This window comes from Phalacrocorax carbo, chromosome 1 (assembly GCF_963921805.1).
Source record: "Phalacrocorax carbo chromosome 1, bPhaCar2.1, whole genome shotgun sequence".
Taxonomy (NCBI): Eukaryota; Metazoa; Chordata; class Aves; order Suliformes; family Phalacrocoracidae; genus Phalacrocorax; species Phalacrocorax carbo.
The window spans coordinates 217,486,964-217,505,037 of NC_087513.1; the positions used below are offsets into that span (position 1 = coordinate 217,486,964).

An 18,074-nucleotide genomic window follows, 5' to 3' on the forward strand; every position below is an offset into this window, starting at 1 on the left:
ACCTTTCCTAAAGGCTAATTTGCTTGAGTGTCCCATTACCTGCAAATTGGATAGGTCCGATCAATACTTGTGATTCCAGGAACGTCTGGCTGGTGCAGAAGTGCCCGGAGGGGACGGCACGTCCCAAAAGCAGGAGGTTAGATTGAATGATGACTGGAGAGGGAGGCTGAATGTGCAACGCCGTGTTATTAGACCAGTGAGTCCTTCCTGTTTGCGGAGCTGGATGGCAGCCCAAACGGGGCCAGGCTTTTGGAACACCAGGTTTTGCCAGTAAGAGATGATATCCGTGCTTATTAAACTTGAGCCTCCCAACTATCTTAAGAGATAAGGAAATGTTTCTTATCGCTGGGGGGGAATATTGGAATTATTGAAACAGGCTGCCCAGAGAGGTGGGGGAGTCACCGTCCCTGGAGGGGTTCAAACACTGTGCAGCCGTGGGACTTGGGGCGATGGGTTAGGAGGCCTGGGGGTGTTGGGTTGGGTGGTTAACACAGAGAGCGGCGCGGTTCTGACGCGATCACCCACTGCTTTTGCTCTTAGACCACCTTGCGTCTAGCTTTTGTGGTCCTCTGCTAAACTTTTCGTGAAAGATCATTGCCCAGAGAGAAACGCCGGAGGTGTGTGCAGTGAACGAAGGGGAAAGGGCTTCCCGGGAGTCGCTGAGCACACCCGGAGGTGATGTCTGATGAAGTGCCTGGGGAGAACTTCCGTTTCGATGCAGTCACTAAGAAGAGGAAGGGAAGATGGAGTTACCAAGGAGATTGCAAGCCGTTGTGTGTTAGCGTATGACTCATTCAGTACCCGTGGCTCACCCCCGGGCTGCAAGGCTGTGGGCTGAAGGCCTACACTGGGACTTGGGATCGTTCCTCTTCAAGTGAGGGAGATGGATGGACCCTAAAATATATCATAGTCCGTCAGCTGAAACTGGAGTCAAGGGGTCTCTTTGGTGTTGACAGCCATGAGGACGGGTCCAAGAAGGGAGGTCTGACTGTATCGGAACCTGTACTTCTTGAACGATCCAAAAGGCCCGGCTTTTTGGTGTAGGTGCTGGAAGCCCTGATGCAAGAATCACGGTGAGTCAGCTGCTGGGGCAGGATCATCAAAGGCTTGATTGCGGCACATTGCACTAATAGTGCCTTCTCTTCAGGAGCTGGGTGTCCACCTCTAGGAGCACGGAGACCATCAACCCAGATCCCATAGGGCACCAGGGCAGTGCCTGCCCCCCGTCCTCCATGCTTTCCATAGGCACTGCTGCTTCTAGGTCTCCGATGCAGTTCTCTTGATGACGGGCTGGCCACAGTAGCCCCAAGTACTGGAGGTGCAGAGTGTCCCTAGAGGAATCCAGCACTGGATCTTCCAGAAGATCCTTCACTCTCTGCAGCTGCCTGAGAGGGGCTGGAGTGAGGGGGGGGCTGGTCTCTGCTCCCAAGTCACCAGTGACAGGGCGAGAGGGAACGGCCTCAGGCTGCGTCAGGGGAGGTTTGGGTTGGGTGTGAGGGAAAATGCCTTCCCTGCCAGAGCGGTCAGGCCCTGGCACAGGCTGCCCAGAGAGGTGGGGGAGTCCCCGTCCCTGGGGGGGTTCAACCACCATGTAGCCGTGGGACTTGGGGCCATGGGTTAGGAGGCCTGGGGGTGTTGGGTTGGGGGCTGGACGTGATGATCTGAGAGGTCTTTTCCAAGCTTAATGATTCTGTGATTCTAAGAACTTTGCACAGATCGATGACCTGTGCTAGAGCTTTCCCAGGTAGAAAGCGTGGGTGTAGCACCTTCAGTTCTCCTGTTTCCCAGAGCGGGACAGATGGCACACCTCCTGCCCAGCACTGCCAGCCAGGCACCGCAGCAGGATTGACAGGCCTCCTACCTAATGCCCGGGGGTGGAAGAGCCTGGGCTGGTGGGCTTTGACTACAGCTGTTCTGGGCAGCCACGGCTACGCACTGGGGCTCACGTGGCTTTGCGTGCAGCCAGACCTCTCTCTTGCTCTCCTTTTTGCTGCGGCCATAGAAGTCAGGGGTAAAGGTCATGCAGCGTCCCTTCATATGAGGCAACATGTTGGAGGTGGGAAGTAGAGGTGAGTCTGGAGCTAGGCATGCTGAAAAGCCCTTGCTAGAGGTGCCGAAGGACTTTAAGGATAGGTTTTGTGCCCTGTGCCTTACAGATGCTCCTAAGGTGGTCCAGAAGGACCCACAGACTTGTCGTGTGGCTGGAGAGACGGCACTCCTGCATAAGATGTCCTCACTGATGTGGCCTTCAGGAGCAGTGCAGCCAGGCAGGGTAGATGTGGCTTTTCTTAATGGGAAGGGGGGACATTTGTATCAGCTTCTCTTCCCTGGCAGCAAATTGGCTGCTCTGAGAGGGCTGAGGATGAGACAGTAAGGTTTTATCTTGCTGAAACTGCGCTGACAATTGTAGACGGTCTCACACACCGACCCTTGCACCAAGACCAAAACTGCTGAACGAACTGGAAGAAAATTCAGGCGAGTTGGAGAGGTTTGGGTGGTAAAGAGTGGGCACGTCTATCATGGGTGGCTACTGAGGGCTTCACGTCCCCCAGTGCTGATGTGTGAAGGTAGATGAGATGACCCCTCCTCCTTAGTGCCAGTCCTAAACCAGCAGGTACCTAATTTGGTCATGGGTGTGCAACTCAAACCGTTGGAGAAAATCTTTGGTGTAACATGCTCCTGACTACGCTGAAACTGTGAACGATCGTAGTTGGTAGTTGCTGTTTGACAAATAAGATCCAGTGCATCTCAGCCTAAATATTTTAGAACTAAGGGCATTGTGAAAATACAGATATAGATGAACTCTGTATGCTCGCACGGGAGATGGCGGGAGGCTCTCCGCCCTTCCAGCCTCGTCACTTTGTACGTGGTGAGGAGCGTGCCGGTGCCGGTAAGGAGCTGGCCCCTATTGTACCGTATTCAAAGAATAAAATAACCACCTTTTGTTCCGCTAATGCATTTATGGGGTAAATGGGAGAGGAGCTTAAGTTAAATTCTAAATGTGACTTGACAAGACACAGCCTGCAGATACATGTCAGTCAGTCTGCGGTGCACGTCGCTGTCAGCCCGAGAGCCATGTCACCGGTGATGAATGCTAACTAACGAGTTACTGTCTAGTTGTCATGGAAAGCTTGAACCCTGGAAAAAATTAAGAATTAACTGGCTTCAAGCTGCTTTCAGAGGTGGCAAGAAATCTAATTCTTGCTTGATGATTGTTTGGGTGCGCAAGCAGAGATGGAGGACTTCCACACCGAAACCGCCTGGCCCGTGCGCCTCGTGCTAACCTCTCCTGCTGCAGCGCGTTGGTAACTTCGCAGGTCTGGGGACCACAAGCCTCGGCCCCGACGCGTGGGAGAGTTGCCGTATGGGATGTCCCGCCATGCTGGTCAGCCCTGGGAGGACCTGCCTCTCCGGTGGGCCCTGCAGTGACAGTATAAAATAATGGGGAATTTCTCTACAAAATCAGAGATTAAATCTCCCGGGAAGTCCTGGCAGCTGCTGGGCTGGTCACAGATGATCAGGCTGTCTTGGGTGGCCGTCTCGTACGAACTGCCTGGTTCTCAGAGGCGGGGATTTGACGCAGCACTCGAATGCTTTTCTTCCAGACCTCCATATAATTAATACAGCTGAAATTTATTTTTGAAATGCTGAGGTTGGTGCCTCATCTCGTGAGGGCAGAAAGAGGCAAAGAAAGACCAGCTGTGTCTCATAGCCGGTGTGGGGGCCTTTTCCAGGGTGGCGTCCATGAGCTGCATCGATGCAGAGGGACCGCTCGAGCGAACGCTGTGAATCGTAGGGCAGAAACCTTGGGAGCGAGCAGGGCCCTTCCAGCCCTGTCGTCGTGCTTCACACCGAAATGCTGTGCGCTTCTTGTCGTGGCAGGGTGGTACCTTTATGAAAGGAGGCTTAGGTGCTGTAGCGATCGCATCCCAAAAGCAGAAGTAACAGCACGACTTTGTTTTGCTTCCCTTAACCTGAAGGGAATCTCAACAAGTTACAAGAGTCTTCCTTTCTGGAGGGGCAGGGATGGCCTCGGAGCCAAGGTCTGGCTCTGGCTGTGCATTTGCTGCGGCCAGGGACAGTTTCCACCGCCAATCCAGACCTACAAAGTTGTGGGGACATCACTGATTCCCAGGGGGGACCGGGAATACGACTCATTCTACGAGCGTGTCCTGTGCTGGCCTTCTTGGGTGGGCTGCGTTCCCCTACAGCGTCACCCCTCCCGCACCAAACTGGTTTCAGAATACGCTGGTGTGGTTGTATTTGGTGAGATGTGCGGTTGTGGTTGTTGGTTTAACTTTCCTTCGCCAGCTGGGGGTGTTTCGGGAGGGCTGCCTCCCTCCTCAGTCTCTGAAGGACTTTACTCATCTGCCTCTGCCTTATTTTTGTTCTAATTGGTAACAGCGTGGTGAAGATCCTGCTCGCCGCTAACGCAGACCCAAACCTTGGAGATGATTTCAGCAGCGTGTATGAGACTGCCAAGGAAAAAGGCCTCCATTCTTTAGAAGGTAATATTGATGTTGTGCAGCTACCTGCATTTGCTTTTCAGGTCCCAAAATTTTGTTTCCTGGCTTTGAAATGGAAATTTGACCTCATTTTTATTTTAGAGCTAGCTTCAGCTTCCATTTAAATGCAGAGTAACCGATGGTACGTGGGTGAGCGTATCTCTGAAGGTGAGAGAAAACATTATCTAGATGTTTATGGGAAGCAATCCTTTGACGTCCTAGAGATAACCTGGTTTTATAGAGTTCATTTGTTTTATACGTAACACGAAGTTGTAGATGGGAGCGTCGTCCCCTTGACCCACATGCAGCCACTTGCTGGGCGAGGAGAAGGGTTCAAGGCAGCGTATTCCACCAGCAGCCTCACTCTAGATCTTCTAAGCAGATATAAAATGAAGAAAGACTTGCCCAATTGAAATAAAGCTGAATGATGTAGCTGGTTGCAATTACCGCTGCTGGCTTTTGGGCAGGCGTTAGTGCTAGCTTTCAGCCCTTCAGGTCTTTACGTGAAAACGAGGACGTTTTCTGCAGCGTCGTTTCATCTTGTGATGTTTTTTCTGGGCCGATGTCTCAAGTCCCAGCCTCACCCTAACGTTATCCCCATTGCTGGGACGCTGATGCAGACTTAGAATCCAGAAGGGTTTGGGTCTGAAGGGACCTTTAACGCTCATCCAGTCCGACCTCCCTGCCACGAGCAGGGACATCTGCAACTCGATCAGGTTGCTCAGAGCCCCGCTCTGTTTATTCAGACCTATTTCAATTTCCCAGGCTGTTTCCACTTTATATGACGATAAATAGTGGTGAAATTTTCTCGGGTTTGTGATTATCGATGGAATCTCGGGGGGGCACGCCTGGATTCCCGGCGCCCAGCTGTGCTCCCAAGCGGCCAGCAGCGCGTTTCAAGGGTGCCTGCGGTCCCCAGGCTCGCCGCTCGTGGGCTGCCAGGACGCGGCCCCGCGTTGCAGAAGCCCCTTCCGCAGCCGAGCGCTGCGCTGACCTGCCAGCCCGGGCTCGGAGCGGGCAGAGCCAGCCGCCGGGGCTCGCCTTCCCGGGGACTGCCGCATCCACGGGGGCGGTGTTTGCGCGCTCTGGCCTTCTGCGTCGAAGTTAAACCTTTTCCTAGCTGCTGTAGGGGGAAAACCGGAGGAAGCCACAGAGGTTGTCCAGAGGCTCTGCTGGCAGAGCCAGGAGCACACGGTGACGTTACCCGTTGGTCTGCCTGTGCTCCTTGCCTCACCCCAAAGAGCTGAAAGCTCGATAAAGTCTAACGAAGGGGTAATATTTGATCCTTTCATACAGCACAGGGTGAGTTAAGAAGAGGAGTCGGTGAGGGGGCAGTTGTGACAGGGCGCTAGCTTATTTTTGAAAGCTCTCCGCTCTCATCCCTCGCCGTAACCCACCCGTGCAATAGACCTGCTCCTGGGTGGAAGTGAGAACACGCATATATCAGGTCGCTGTAGCGGTGAATGCAAAATGTATGAAACAACATTAAAAAATGAGCAATGGAATGCCAATACATAATGCATGTACGTAGACTTTATTTAAGACAAAGTATATCAACCAATAAAGTTAATTGTTTTTGTCCGCATTCATCCCTCTGTAACGTTATATATTTTTGGGGTGAAGAAAAGATAAGGCCGCTCAGTAAGAAGTTGCATTAATTCTTTGGTTGACATGTTTTATTAAAAAGAATAAATTCAGTTGCATTTTTAAAAAGAGAGGGAGAGAGAGAAACTGCCTTTGTTTTTTACTTCTTTTTACCCATTTACATATTTCGTGTATAAATATTTTTTCATAAAAACATCCAAATCGAGAGGGTATGCTCCACAAACACTGCACAAAATATATTACAGACATTTATATGGATGGCAGGAAGGGAGACAGAGGGCTGAAAATTTCCAGGCACCCAGTGATTGATGGTAGACGAGGCTTCCCCTGACGCTTTATTGAGTTTCCGATGATTATCTCTCTCTGAGACATTTTTTACAGATGACGGCCGAGCTGTCACAACGGACCATGGGGGAAAAAACCCAACAATAATAACACTTTAATCTCTTTACTGCACTGCTCCCTAGTATCTCAGATTCATCTTCCCTGACGCACGCAGTTCATTATCCTGCTCCTCCCTGGGTAGGAAATGACGACAAATAAATAAATATACATACTCGCCCTGTATGCTTGGAGAAAAGACCCAGGAAAGGAAAGGAGCCAGGGCATTAATTGATCTTCCTGGAGGTACTGCGGTTCATTAGCAGAGATGCCGGGCTAGGATGGCATCAGGTCTTCATTACAGTGTTTTTCTCTTCTGAACTTTTCAAATCTTCTGGAAATCTGTCGGTAGCTCTTCGGAGGGATCACGGAGACCGCGCTGCAGGGCATCCGCCGCCCGGGTCCGCTTGCTTTGCTGCGACAAGGCTTTAGGTGCTCGGAGCCCTTTCAGTCTCGACGGCAAAGTCCCCGACCGTGGGCTTACCGAGTTTTGGTTACGTGCCCGTCCACCAAGGAGCTGAACGCCCCTCCAGGAGCAGAATTTGGCCCCCCAGTAGGGTGGCGTTCATTCAACGGGAGATGGCACGTGCCAGCCCCGCCATCGCTTGGGCCCCGTGGTGGGGCTGTGTGCTTTTGGGGCTTCCTCATCTTCCTCGCCTGCCGGAGTTGGGCAGAGGGGTTGTGGCCAGGCCTGGCCGTATTGCCCGTCCCCCCTGAGCCGAGCAAGAGCTTCGTCAGTCTCCAATAACTCTGGCATGGCCGCGTCCACCTCCCTTTCCTCAAAAATCAGACATAAAGTGCAGTAGCTGTCAAAACCCTCAGCCCTGAGCGGGAGCATCTCCTTGTCGATAAAAGAGCCAGTGAAGATGCTGAATGCTGAAACGAGAGAGGGATCTGCCCTCCCTTCACACCTGAGAGCGGTGCTCGTGTCGGATTCTTGACCTCTTTGGTGGCTTTGGTTCTCCGTCTTACATCAGGCCTCTCGCTGGTGCACTGAACGCTCTCAGGGCTGATGTCGTGAAGATGCCGTCTCTGCTCCCCGAGGTCCTGGCTGATCAGCAGCCTGGTGCTGTTATTCCCTTCAATGCCTAAAAAGAGCCACTCTTTTTCTACCACTGTTCATTTTTGCTGATGACTGGAGCAAAGGACTTGAAAACCAGGAGGGTTCCTAAAGCCTGACCCTTCGCCCAGCTGCAGAAGGGTGTCGGTCCTGTGGGACCCGCGCAGGGTGCTGGGCCCTGGGTGCTGGAGCCCTGCCCAGACGCTCGGGCTGGCCTGCTGGAGACCCCAGAAGTAGGAATTTGCTTGAAAGCCAAGCGACGGGGAGGCAGCGTCCTCTCCTGTCACAGCTTCCCTTCTCGTTGCCCGAGTCGCCACTGCCTCGTAGCGATCAGTCTGAGTGTGGGGGGAGGGTTTCTCCCGGCTTGGGAGAATATTCCCTCCCATTGTAGAAGTAGCACCTACAACTAGGTCTTCGATCAGTACCAGAGCATCAGCAGCGGTGACACTTGCGCCTCTCCCACCGCGTGTCTGGGTCTGAGCTGGCACGTCAGTGTTGCAGATGTCACGTCCGTGCTCGGGGACGGGTCGGAGCTGCGCTCAGCAGAGAGGGGTGATGCCTTTCAGTGCCATCTGGGAGGCGTCCTGTGCCTGTGCATTAACAGCGCAGCCAGGTCTGCTGGCCGTGGTGCATTGCCTGCCTGTCGGCCCGGCTTGCCTACGGATCTGCCGCTCCCCCGCCTGCCTGAGGTGTGGGAAGGGGACAGATCTAGCGAGAGCTGGGCTTGGAGATGGAGGGGGGCTGGCTCCCCTGCGGAGAACCTTAGCTACAGCGGTTTCATAGAATCACGGAATCATTACTGTTGGAAAAGACCTCTCGGGTCATCAAGGCCAACCCCCAACCCAACACCCCCAGGCCTCCTAACCCATGGCCCCAAGTCCCACGGCTACACGGTGGTTGAACCCCCCCAGGGACGGGGACTCCCCCACCTCTCTGGGCAGCCTGTGCCAGGGCCTGACCCCTCTGGCAGGGAAGGCATTTTCCCTCACACCCAACCCAAACCTCCCCTGACGCAGCCTGAGGCCGTTCCCTCTCGCCCTGTCACTGGTGACTTGGGAGCAGAGACCAACCCCCCCCTCACTCCAGCCCCTCTCAGGCAGCTGCAGAGAGCGAGAAGGGCTCCCCTCAGCCCCCCCTTCTCCAGGCTAAACCCCCCCAGCCCCCCCAGCCGCCCCCCAGCACACTTGTGCTCCAGACCCTGCCCCAGCCCCGCTGCCCTTCTCTGGACACGCTCCAGCCCCTCCAGGCCCTTCTTGTCCCGAGGGGCCCAAACCTGAGCCCAGCACTCGAGGTGGGGCCTCCCCAGGGCCGAGCACAGGGGCCCCATCCCTGCCCGGCCCCTGCTGGCCACACCAGGGCTGACACAAGCCCGGGGGCTGGTGGCCTCCTTGGCCACCCGGGCACTGCTGGCTCATGCCCAGCCGGCTGTCAGCCAGCACCCCCAGGGCCTTCTCCGCCTGGCACTTCCCAGCCCCTCTGCCCCAGGCCTGGGGCGCTGCCTGGGGTTGGTGTGACCCAAGGGCAGGACCCGGCACTGGGCCTTGTTAAACCTCACCCAGTTGAGCTTGGCTCATTGATCCAGCCTGTCCAGAATTAATTAATTAAATCCTGTTTGATTTAAAGCATTCCCTGATCTTCCAGCTTTTGCTGAAACCCTGCTTTTGCACCCAAGCTGGAAGGTTTAGTGTTGCAGTGTCTGTCTGACCACGCAGTCCTTCTCCTGTCCTCCTCGGAAGGCCCAGCTTTCCTCTGGCCTGCAGGCGCAAGTCGTTGGGCTTTCCCTTCTGCAGGGTATCTGTGCGTGTTGCCATTCAGTAGAACAGAGCTCAAGGGAAGAAAAATTATAATTAATCAGCTTTAGAAAGCATGGGTTTCTGTTCAAAGAAATGTCACAATTTCTAGGTCTGATTTCACGAAACCTGCCAGGGCTCCGTGTAATTGCATTTGCTCAGGGGATTCCAGGCTTTCTAGTGAGCTGCAAAATGTGTTATCATGACTTATTCCCATCCCGGCAGCGTCAAGGACGCTCCTCATGAGGCACACCATGCTGGTGGCTAAGCGAACACGGAGTGGAAACTCCAGATGCCAAAGAGCAGCCGGTTTCAACACCCGACCAAAGATGGCAAGCAGGTCGATGTGCACAGGAGCAGAACGGAGCTCAGCATCGTGCTCTGCAGCGCTCTAACCCCTATTACTTTTCAGCTAAAGAAGGAAGGATTTTTAGAAGAGTTCCTGGTTTTAAATATGTAGGAGGGCAGTGTGGAGGAAGCGTTGAGTGGTTGTTCTGCAGCCCTTCTGGACAGTAAAAGGGGAAGGAACAGGCAGAAGTCTCTGTGTTGCTTGTGTTGAATCCTGATTTCACTTGGAAGGTGCAAAGAGGCTGTGGTTGGGACAAGGCTGAGAGGTCTCTCGGGCGCTCTCCAGCCGCCTCCTCCCCTGCCTGGGCGCTGCGAAGGCAGTCACTGGGCTTTGTGGGCACCGTGTTGCCTTCATCGCGACGGCTGCTCGGTGGAGGGGGGACAACAGCCCTCAGACACCCTCACTGGGTCCTGCTTGTCTCCTGGAAAAGGCCATGAGGCCCTTAACAAGCAGACCCATGGTGGTGGTCCGTGCTGCTGGTGCACGTTCAGGCAAGCGGTTGTTTACTGTCTCAGTGAGCTGAGCTTTCCTTCTCCTTCCCCTGCAGTCCTTGTAACCCGGGAGGACGACTTCAACAACCGCTTGAACATCCGAGCCAATTTCAAGGGCTGCACAGCTCTACACTATGCCGTGCTGGCTGATGACTACCTGACGGTCAAATTGCTGCTGGATGGAGGTGAGTTTTGTAGCTCCAACAGGCTCTTGGGCGGGAGCGCTTTCTCTGAGTAGGCCTGACCCACAGGTCAGGCTCAGACAAGGACCACGCTCTTCCACTGCCAGGGTTAGATGTGACTTACTCTTTGCTTTAATCTCTTTATTTTTTAGTTTCTGTCTTCCCATTCATCTCCAGTAGTTTTTCTCATGGTCTCCTGGTGGCTGTTCTCATCTTAGTCATTGCGCCTTCCCCTGCAGTTCAGTGGAGATCGTAGAACCACAGAATGCCCCGAGCTGGAAGGGACCCACAAGGACCATCGAGCCCAGCTCCCGTCCCTGCACAGGACACCCCAAATTCACACCGTGTCTCTGAGGGCCTTGGCCAAGGGCTTCTGGAATATCGCCAGGCTGGTGCCGTGATGCCTCCCTGGGGAGCCTGTTCCAGGGCTCCACCACCCTCTGGGGGAAGAACCTTCTCCTAATGCCCAGCCTCACCCTCCCCTGGCACATCTCCCTGCCATTCCCTCGGGTCCTAAAGATGCGTCCCCCGGTCTCTGTTCAGTATTTTGAACGTTTCCCTTTCGCAATTCGCACTCTCCTCATCTGTCATATCCCTTGTGTACCCGTGTGGAGCGGAATCGAAGAGCCTCCACTTTACTGGGAATGGTCTGCTCTGTAGAGAAGGCCCTTGATAGGTACCGGTACCCCCGTCAAACAGCTGAGGCGCGGGTACTGTTGGGACCTTGGCAGTGCAGCTCCTGGGAGAACTGGGAGGAATTAGCTGGTGCAGTTACTGGTCCTCCCGGTGAGGGCACAGACCCCTTCTCATGGATCCTGCTTTGCTGTCATCTCTCACGTACTCGCGGCTCTAGATTACAGATGCATAGATATACTTACGGTTGGACTCGATCTTATCCAACCTAAATGATTCTGTGATACAAAAAGAGATGAAAATTTGTAGGATTATAGCACCGTCTGGGTTGGAAGAGACTTCAGGAGGTCTCTAGTCCAAAGCAGGGTCAGCCGTGAGGCCAGTCGAGGTGTCTCGGGGCTTTAGCCAGCTGGGTCCTGAGAAGCGCCAGGGATGGGGATGGACGCTGCCCAGCCCCTCTGGGCAACCTGCTGCCGTGCTTGGCTGTCTTCCTGAGGAAAAATCACAGGATCACAGAATCCCAGAATGCCAGGTTGGAAGGGGCCTCAGGGATCATCCAGTCCAACCTTTCTGGGAAGAGCCCAGCCTAGACAAGACGGCCCAGCGCCCTGTCCAGGCGGCTCTTGAAGGTGCCCAACGTGGCCGAGCCAACCCCTTCCCTGGGGAGATTATTCCAGTGGTGACTGGCCTCACTGTGAAAAATTTCCCCCTCGTGTCCAATCGGAATCTCCCCAAGGGCAACTTGTGTCCATCCCCCCCCTTGTCCACCCCATGGGACTCCGTGTAAAAAGGGAGTCTCCATCTCCTTTGTAGCTGCCCCTTAAGTACTGGTACACGGCTCATCAGCACTGTGGAGGAGAAGAAGATGTGTATAGCTGACAGAGTAGAGATGTGCTACCATGACAACAGTTTCTTATATTCACCCTCCTGCCGATCTTTGCCAGGATGGCGTTTGCGTCGGTGTTACGCTGTTACCCAGAACCGGCGTCTGCTGAACGGGTACCTAACGGGCACGGCGCTGCTCCCTTAGCCGCACCTCCCCGCGCTGCAAACCATTCTGCGGAGCGCAGAGCTGGTCGGCAGGGTTCTGCTTCCCTCCGGGTTCGCGCCCCTTGGCCCCAGCACTCCTCCTCCTCCTCCGGCAGCGTCAACCCCTCTCCTCCCCGCAGGGCCACCTGGGGCAGCTCAGAACGAGCAAGAAGCAGCGGCGTTGTGCCTGCCTTCAAGGGCGCGCTCGCCAGCAGCCTTCCGCCCAGCGCAGCGCGGGGCGGCTGAGGGCGGTCGGCCCGTCCCCGCGGTGGAGAGGCTCTCTAGCGTCTCTCTAGCCAGATGGTGATTTCTGCAGAAATTTGAGGAATGTCATCATCTCGGTGGTGTGGGCGTCTCAGGAGCGCAGGAGTTAATTCTAGGGAAGCAGGCAGGCAGATGGCTGTAGGACGGGCTCACATAAGGCTCATTCCTTAAGAAAGCAACTAAAAAGATAATGGAAAGTAGCATCCGAGAAGGCTGAACATCCCCAGAAGAGATGAAGAAAAATAATTGTAGGAACATTGAACCTTGATACTCGTCTACACCATGTGCTTGTTATCTTTCACAAATAGAAAAATAAGAGCGAAAGGTTGAGATTCAATACCACCGAGTTCCACAGTTTACTCTGGGTCAGGATTTCTCTGGGAGCCTGCCAGATACCAGAACCCTATCTCTCGGCCATAAATTAAGCGCGCACACACGCACACACACACACACACACACACACCCCCCGAAAAAAAAGGAGTCACTGAAAGAAAACCAATTGCAGATGGATTTAGCCGAGGTTCCTCGGGGGTGCTTGCAGAGGAGGGAGCTGAAAAAGCAGACAGCTGCTCCGTGGGCTGTGGGAATATGTGCATGTGGGGACTGGGAAGTCCTCGGGCAAAAATATTGCCCTGGCGTTCCAGGACGTCTGTCTGATGTGGCAGACCTAGCCGGCGTTCGCAGCGTACGTAGGCGCTGCACGGACGCCGAACCTGGCGCTTCCTCAGCGCCTCCGGCTCGCCGCACGTCTGCTGCCCGGCCCAACGGCGCGCGTTCAGCGGTTCCTCGTCCGAGGGCGCCGGTGGTCGGAAGGGACCGCTCCGACGGGACCCCGGAGATCCCGCAGTCGTGGGCGGGGTGGGCTTTTTGCAAAGGTACCTGCTTCGTGTTTCGGCCTTGGAAAGTCTCCTTGCAAGGAGTGCGCGTTATCGGCTGACTGAAAGTGCCGAGGCAGCTGCTTGGTTTTCCTGAGTAGAGCTAAAATACGGGCGCAAATAAGTGAAGTTGGCGCTAAAGAATTTCACCGTACTGAATAAAGAACTGCGAGTAGCAAGTCCAGCTCATTTCTACATCTGTCCCCGGCTCAGCTATCTGAGTGCTGTTACAATAGAGGCCTCTCTTAATAGAAAGGACTGTTCTTTCTGTTCAAAAGCTGTTTCTGTGTCCGTACCAGAGCCACTGCCGTCTTTGTGAATGGCCACTTCTGCTGCCCGATGCTCAGAGAGAGTTCTTTGTTCATGGCAAAGCGTCTCGGCTCAGAAGAACTCGCTCGGATCTCAGAAAAAAGGCATAGAACAATCTGTGGGGCTGGGTTTGTCTGAGTCCAGCTGAAGGGACTCTGTACCAAACCAGAGTGAAAACTCTGAGTTTAGTCAGCCGGAGCACTACGATGTGACGGTCACTCGTCACCGTTCTGGTCTTAATGCAGCCCCACGGAAATCCTTCTGGATACAGATTCAAGAGAGTCCAGGCTAAGAACGCACTTCCACGTGAAAATCATCGTCCTGCAAAGATAGGAGCGTGTCCCAGTGCTTAGAGCTGGGACTAGCAGCCCGCCAACATGAATCTCCGCTCGGTGCGTGACGTGAAGGATCACGCTGGAGTCCTTGTGGGATCCCGAGGCTGAGTTTGCAACGTTCTGCAGATTAATCTGTATTTGCCGGCCCATCCACAACATCCGCTTACCCTTTGCAGTCACAGCTATGATGAAAATTCATGACCATTTGCTCACTAAACCGAATGCGTCTCCCCGCTCCGTCAGGTGAATTCTCCTGCGCTGGTTGTGTTACCCCGGACCCTTCCCTTTCCTTTCAGGGAGGTTTGCACGCCGGAGCGTGGTTTCACGACGGGCGCCTGACGCGAGGTTTTCATCGCATTGACCGGGGCCGTTCCCCTCCTCCCGGTTCTGCGCGATAACAAAGCTTCGGTCCCTGCGTCCTTGTTAGTATAATCTGCGATGAATACATGGCTGAAGGTCTCAGAAGTGGGGATCGAACACCTTTCAAAGTGCGCCTGCCCCGGGCCCTTTGTGAGGGTAATTTCCCCGTGCCGTCTGCCATTGACATCCGCGCGTAGGATGTCTCCTGTTTGCTGACATGGAACAGGCTCCCCTCGCTCCCTCCCTTACGCTTCCCTACACCTGCCTTTTTACTAACTGTCCATTTACTCTCCCTAACACTTCCTTCGCTCCGTGCCCTGCCCCCGGGGCCAAAGCCATTAACTGCCAAGGCCCCTCTCTGCTAAAACAACTACCCCGTTGTGCGGCACTGGGGGTTTTTTTTTAAGGGAAGCCCCCGTGAGCTTGCCCCTCACCCCACACCCCTGGCCTTTTGTGGCCCATTCAGTGACTCGCTTGACCCCTGCAGGACCTTATCGCCCTGTGGCCAGCATGTGTGTGCCCAGCAGACCGCGAGACGAAGTCGCTGCTCTGTTGTCCTTTCGGACAGTTGTTGGTGACATTTCACAGTCTCCTGACCTGAGCTGACACCATAAATATCGGTGTTCATGGGAGGGAGCGGGTGGGAGCTCGCACCCACAGAGTGCACCAGTTGCTACTGCAGGCACGATCGATTCTGGGGGCTTTGTGTTTGGCTTGGAGGAAGGAAGGCAGGGTCTCCAGCTCATTGATGATGGAAGTCTCTTAGTTTTAGAGGGAGCTTTTATTATGTCAGTATTTAAATCGGCTACGTGAAACAGCCAGTATTTAGAAGTTCACCTTTCTGCAGGCAATCGGGTCGCCTTCCCATAGAGCTCAGCCGCCTTCTGGCACCCTTCTAAGCCTGATTCTGCTGTTCTCTCTGCCCTAGCGCTCTCCCCCGTGCTCGGTTGCCCGCAGGAGGCATTGCGAGGGGTTTGCTGATGCCTCGTCTGTCGCTCGACAGTGTGTCATTGCTGGCATGCCTTCCTCTAACCGTATCCAGCTGCTGCCTCATGCTTCACACTCTTTGAAGAATGGTATCTTCACCCCGACTAAAGCATCTAGGTCCAGAGACACTCTGGAATAGTCACAGGGACAAAGAGGAAGCCGAGGGGAGAGCTGAGTTTCCCCATCAGGGTGCTGGGCATTGTAGGATCCCAGAGCCAGGAAGTCACTGAGGTTGGCAGGGACCTCTGGAGACCCTCTAGTCCAGCCCCCGGCTCCAAGCAGGGTCTCCTGGAGCAGGTTGCCAGGACCTTGGGTTGGGGTTTGAAGATCGCCAAGGATGGAGACTCCACAACCTCACCGGGCAGCCTCTTCCAGCGCTCAATAGCTGTTAAAGTTTTTTCTTAACATTTTGAATGGAATTGCCTGTGGTTCAGTTTGTGCCTGTTGACTCCTGTCCTGTCACTGGGCACCACAAGAAAGAGCCTGGCACCATCTTCTTCCTCGTCTCCCGTCAGGTATTCACACACATTGATGGGATCCCCCTGAGCTTTCTCTTCTCCAGGCTAGCAGTCCCAGCTCTCTCAGTCTCTCCTTGTACGAGAGGTGCCAATCCACTCATCGTCATCTTGGCCCTTTGCTGCCCTCACTCCGGTATGTCCATGTCTTTCCTGACCTGGGGAGTGCAGAACTGGGCACTGCTGTGTCTCCCCAGTGCTGAGCGGAGGGGAAGGATCCCCTCCCTCGCCCTGCTGGCCACGCTCCCCCCGACGCGGCCCAGGACACCCTTGGCCACCGCTGCCCGTGGCCAGCTTGGTGCCCAGCAGGACCTTCTCTGCCGAGCTGCTTTCCAGCTGGGTGGCCCCAGCCCGTGCTGGCGCTGGGCTTGTGCCTCCCCAGGGCAGGACCTTGCCCTTGTTGAACTTGATGAGGTTTTTATTAACCCATTTCTCCAGCCTGTCAGAGCCCCTCTGGATGGCAGCACGACCTTCTGGCATATCAGCCACTCCTCCCAGTTTTGTGTCTGCTGCGAACCGGCTGAGGGTGCACGCTGCCCCATCATCAGGGCCATTAAGGAAGCTGTTAGCGTCAGGACAGTATCAGCCCCCTGCGGTACCCTACAGACCTCCGCTGTGCTTTCTGCTGCTTGTCATGACTCTCTGAGCCTGGCTCTTGAGCCGCTTTTCAATCCCACTTCGCTCTCCACTTATCTAGCCTGCATTTTGTCTGCTTCTCTGTGACGATGTTACGGGAGACCGTGTTGGAAGCCTTACTGAACTCAAGATAAACAACATCCACCACTTTCCCCTTCATCAATCCATGCTGACTGCTCCCAGTCGCCGCCTTCACCTTTGTATATTAGGAAAGGGTTTCCAGGATGAGTTGCTCCACCACCTTCCCAGGAATCGAGGTGAGGCTGACTGGTCTACAGTTCTCCAGATCCTCCTTCTTGTCCTTCTTGAAGACAGCCGTGACATTTGCTTTCTTCCCGTCCCCAGGGCCCTCTTCCCATCAGCATGACCTTTTAACCGTCATCAAGAGTGGCCTCACAATGACATTGCTCAGGTCCCTCAGCACCCGTGGATGCTTGTTTAAGTGTTCCCCACGCTGATCCTCCTCCTCCAAGGGTCAGCCTTGCTCCAGCCGTTCCCACCGGAGCCCACATCCCTACAGTCGGGCAGCCCCAGGGGCAGGGGGGGCCCCAAGTCCTGTCCTGTGCCCTGGATGAGGCTCAGCAAGTGTAAAGGGAGGTCAGCCTGGGGAAACCCCGCGAGCTCCCAGTCTAGGGGCATCATCGCTGCTGAGGGATTTGCCCGGCAGGGAGATATCCCAGCTCCCGGCGCGGGGCACTGCCCGTCGCAGCCTTGTGCGGGGAAGAGTCGTCGTGGCTCTGCTACCTGTGTCATAAATTACAGTTACACTGAACAAAGCGTGGAAGAAAACGCTGCAGAGAAGCGGCTTCTTCTTGGGCTAGAGCTTATGAAATGCAAAATCAGAATATCGTGACTGCTTCCTCCCATACACACCTGAGAAACTTGGGCGCAGAAAGGAGTGTAGAAGCAAGGTTTCCCTGGCGCTCAACAGCTCCGCTGTCGTTTTTCTTGGGTGTTGAATTGCTTTTCCAAGGTGCGTTCGTGCGTGTCTCCACGTAGCGAGGGCTTGGCTGAACCGCCAGCTGCCGGCGTGTGCGGGCGCACGCTTTGCTGATGCACGGAGGCGGGTGGTGCCTCACCTCTCGTACCTTCGCTTAAAAGCAGAGCAATTCCCTCCTTCAGAGAGTGACCCCTTGCCTTGTCGGGACCTCCCCTCTCTGTCCCGTCGCAGGGGCAGACACATCTCCTCCTGCCAGACCTGGGCAGCCTCATGATGTGTCTCATTCTCCCCAGCGCTCTCCTGATCCATGACCACCTTGCTTTCTAATTTCCATCTTCAGAAATCCCCTGTGCTTCCAGCTACCCCCTCCCAGAGCCGGCGGGCAGGCCGAGGCGAGGCCGAGCCGGGTGTTCCTGCGCGGGAAGCGCCTTGCTCTCGTGCTCGTGTGAAACGTGAGCGATCGAGGCAGCTCAGCGCACACATCTCTAATTACAGGAGAGACAGGGGGAGAAGGAAGGCAAGAACATATACTTATGAAAACGTTTTAGCCGAGGCTGCAGTAACCCAGGCTTCTGAACCCGGTTTGCCAGAAAATTTAGCGCAATGCACTTGTGGGTAACGCCCCGCGCGCCCCTACTCGGTACAGTGTGATCTTGTCTTGTGGATAGGATGAAGGACAGGTAGATGAATTAGAGCGCCAGCATTACAGGGGGTGGTCTTTTGACATCAGAAAGGGAAAGTGCTTGTGGTTCAGGAAAAAGCAGGTTGTAATTATCGCTGGCTTTCTTGTGTTTGAATTTGGTGTAGCAAATCTGTGAGCGTTTTCAG

General features: G+C 54.8%; 1 protein-coding gene across 1 annotated transcript in view; it reads left to right on the forward strand.

Moving 5' to 3' along the window:
* The window catches only part of CLPB (ClpB family mitochondrial disaggregase), an 86,688-nt gene that overhangs the window by 24,957 nt on the left and 43,657 nt on the right, over positions 1–18,074 (forward strand). The window contains exons 4-5 of the mRNA XM_064441621.1: positions 4,405–4,508; positions 10,238–10,366. Coding sequence (XP_064297691.1) covers positions 4,405–4,508; positions 10,238–10,366 — 233 coding nt within the window. The remainder of the gene's footprint in view (positions 1–4,404; positions 4,509–10,237; positions 10,367–18,074) is intronic.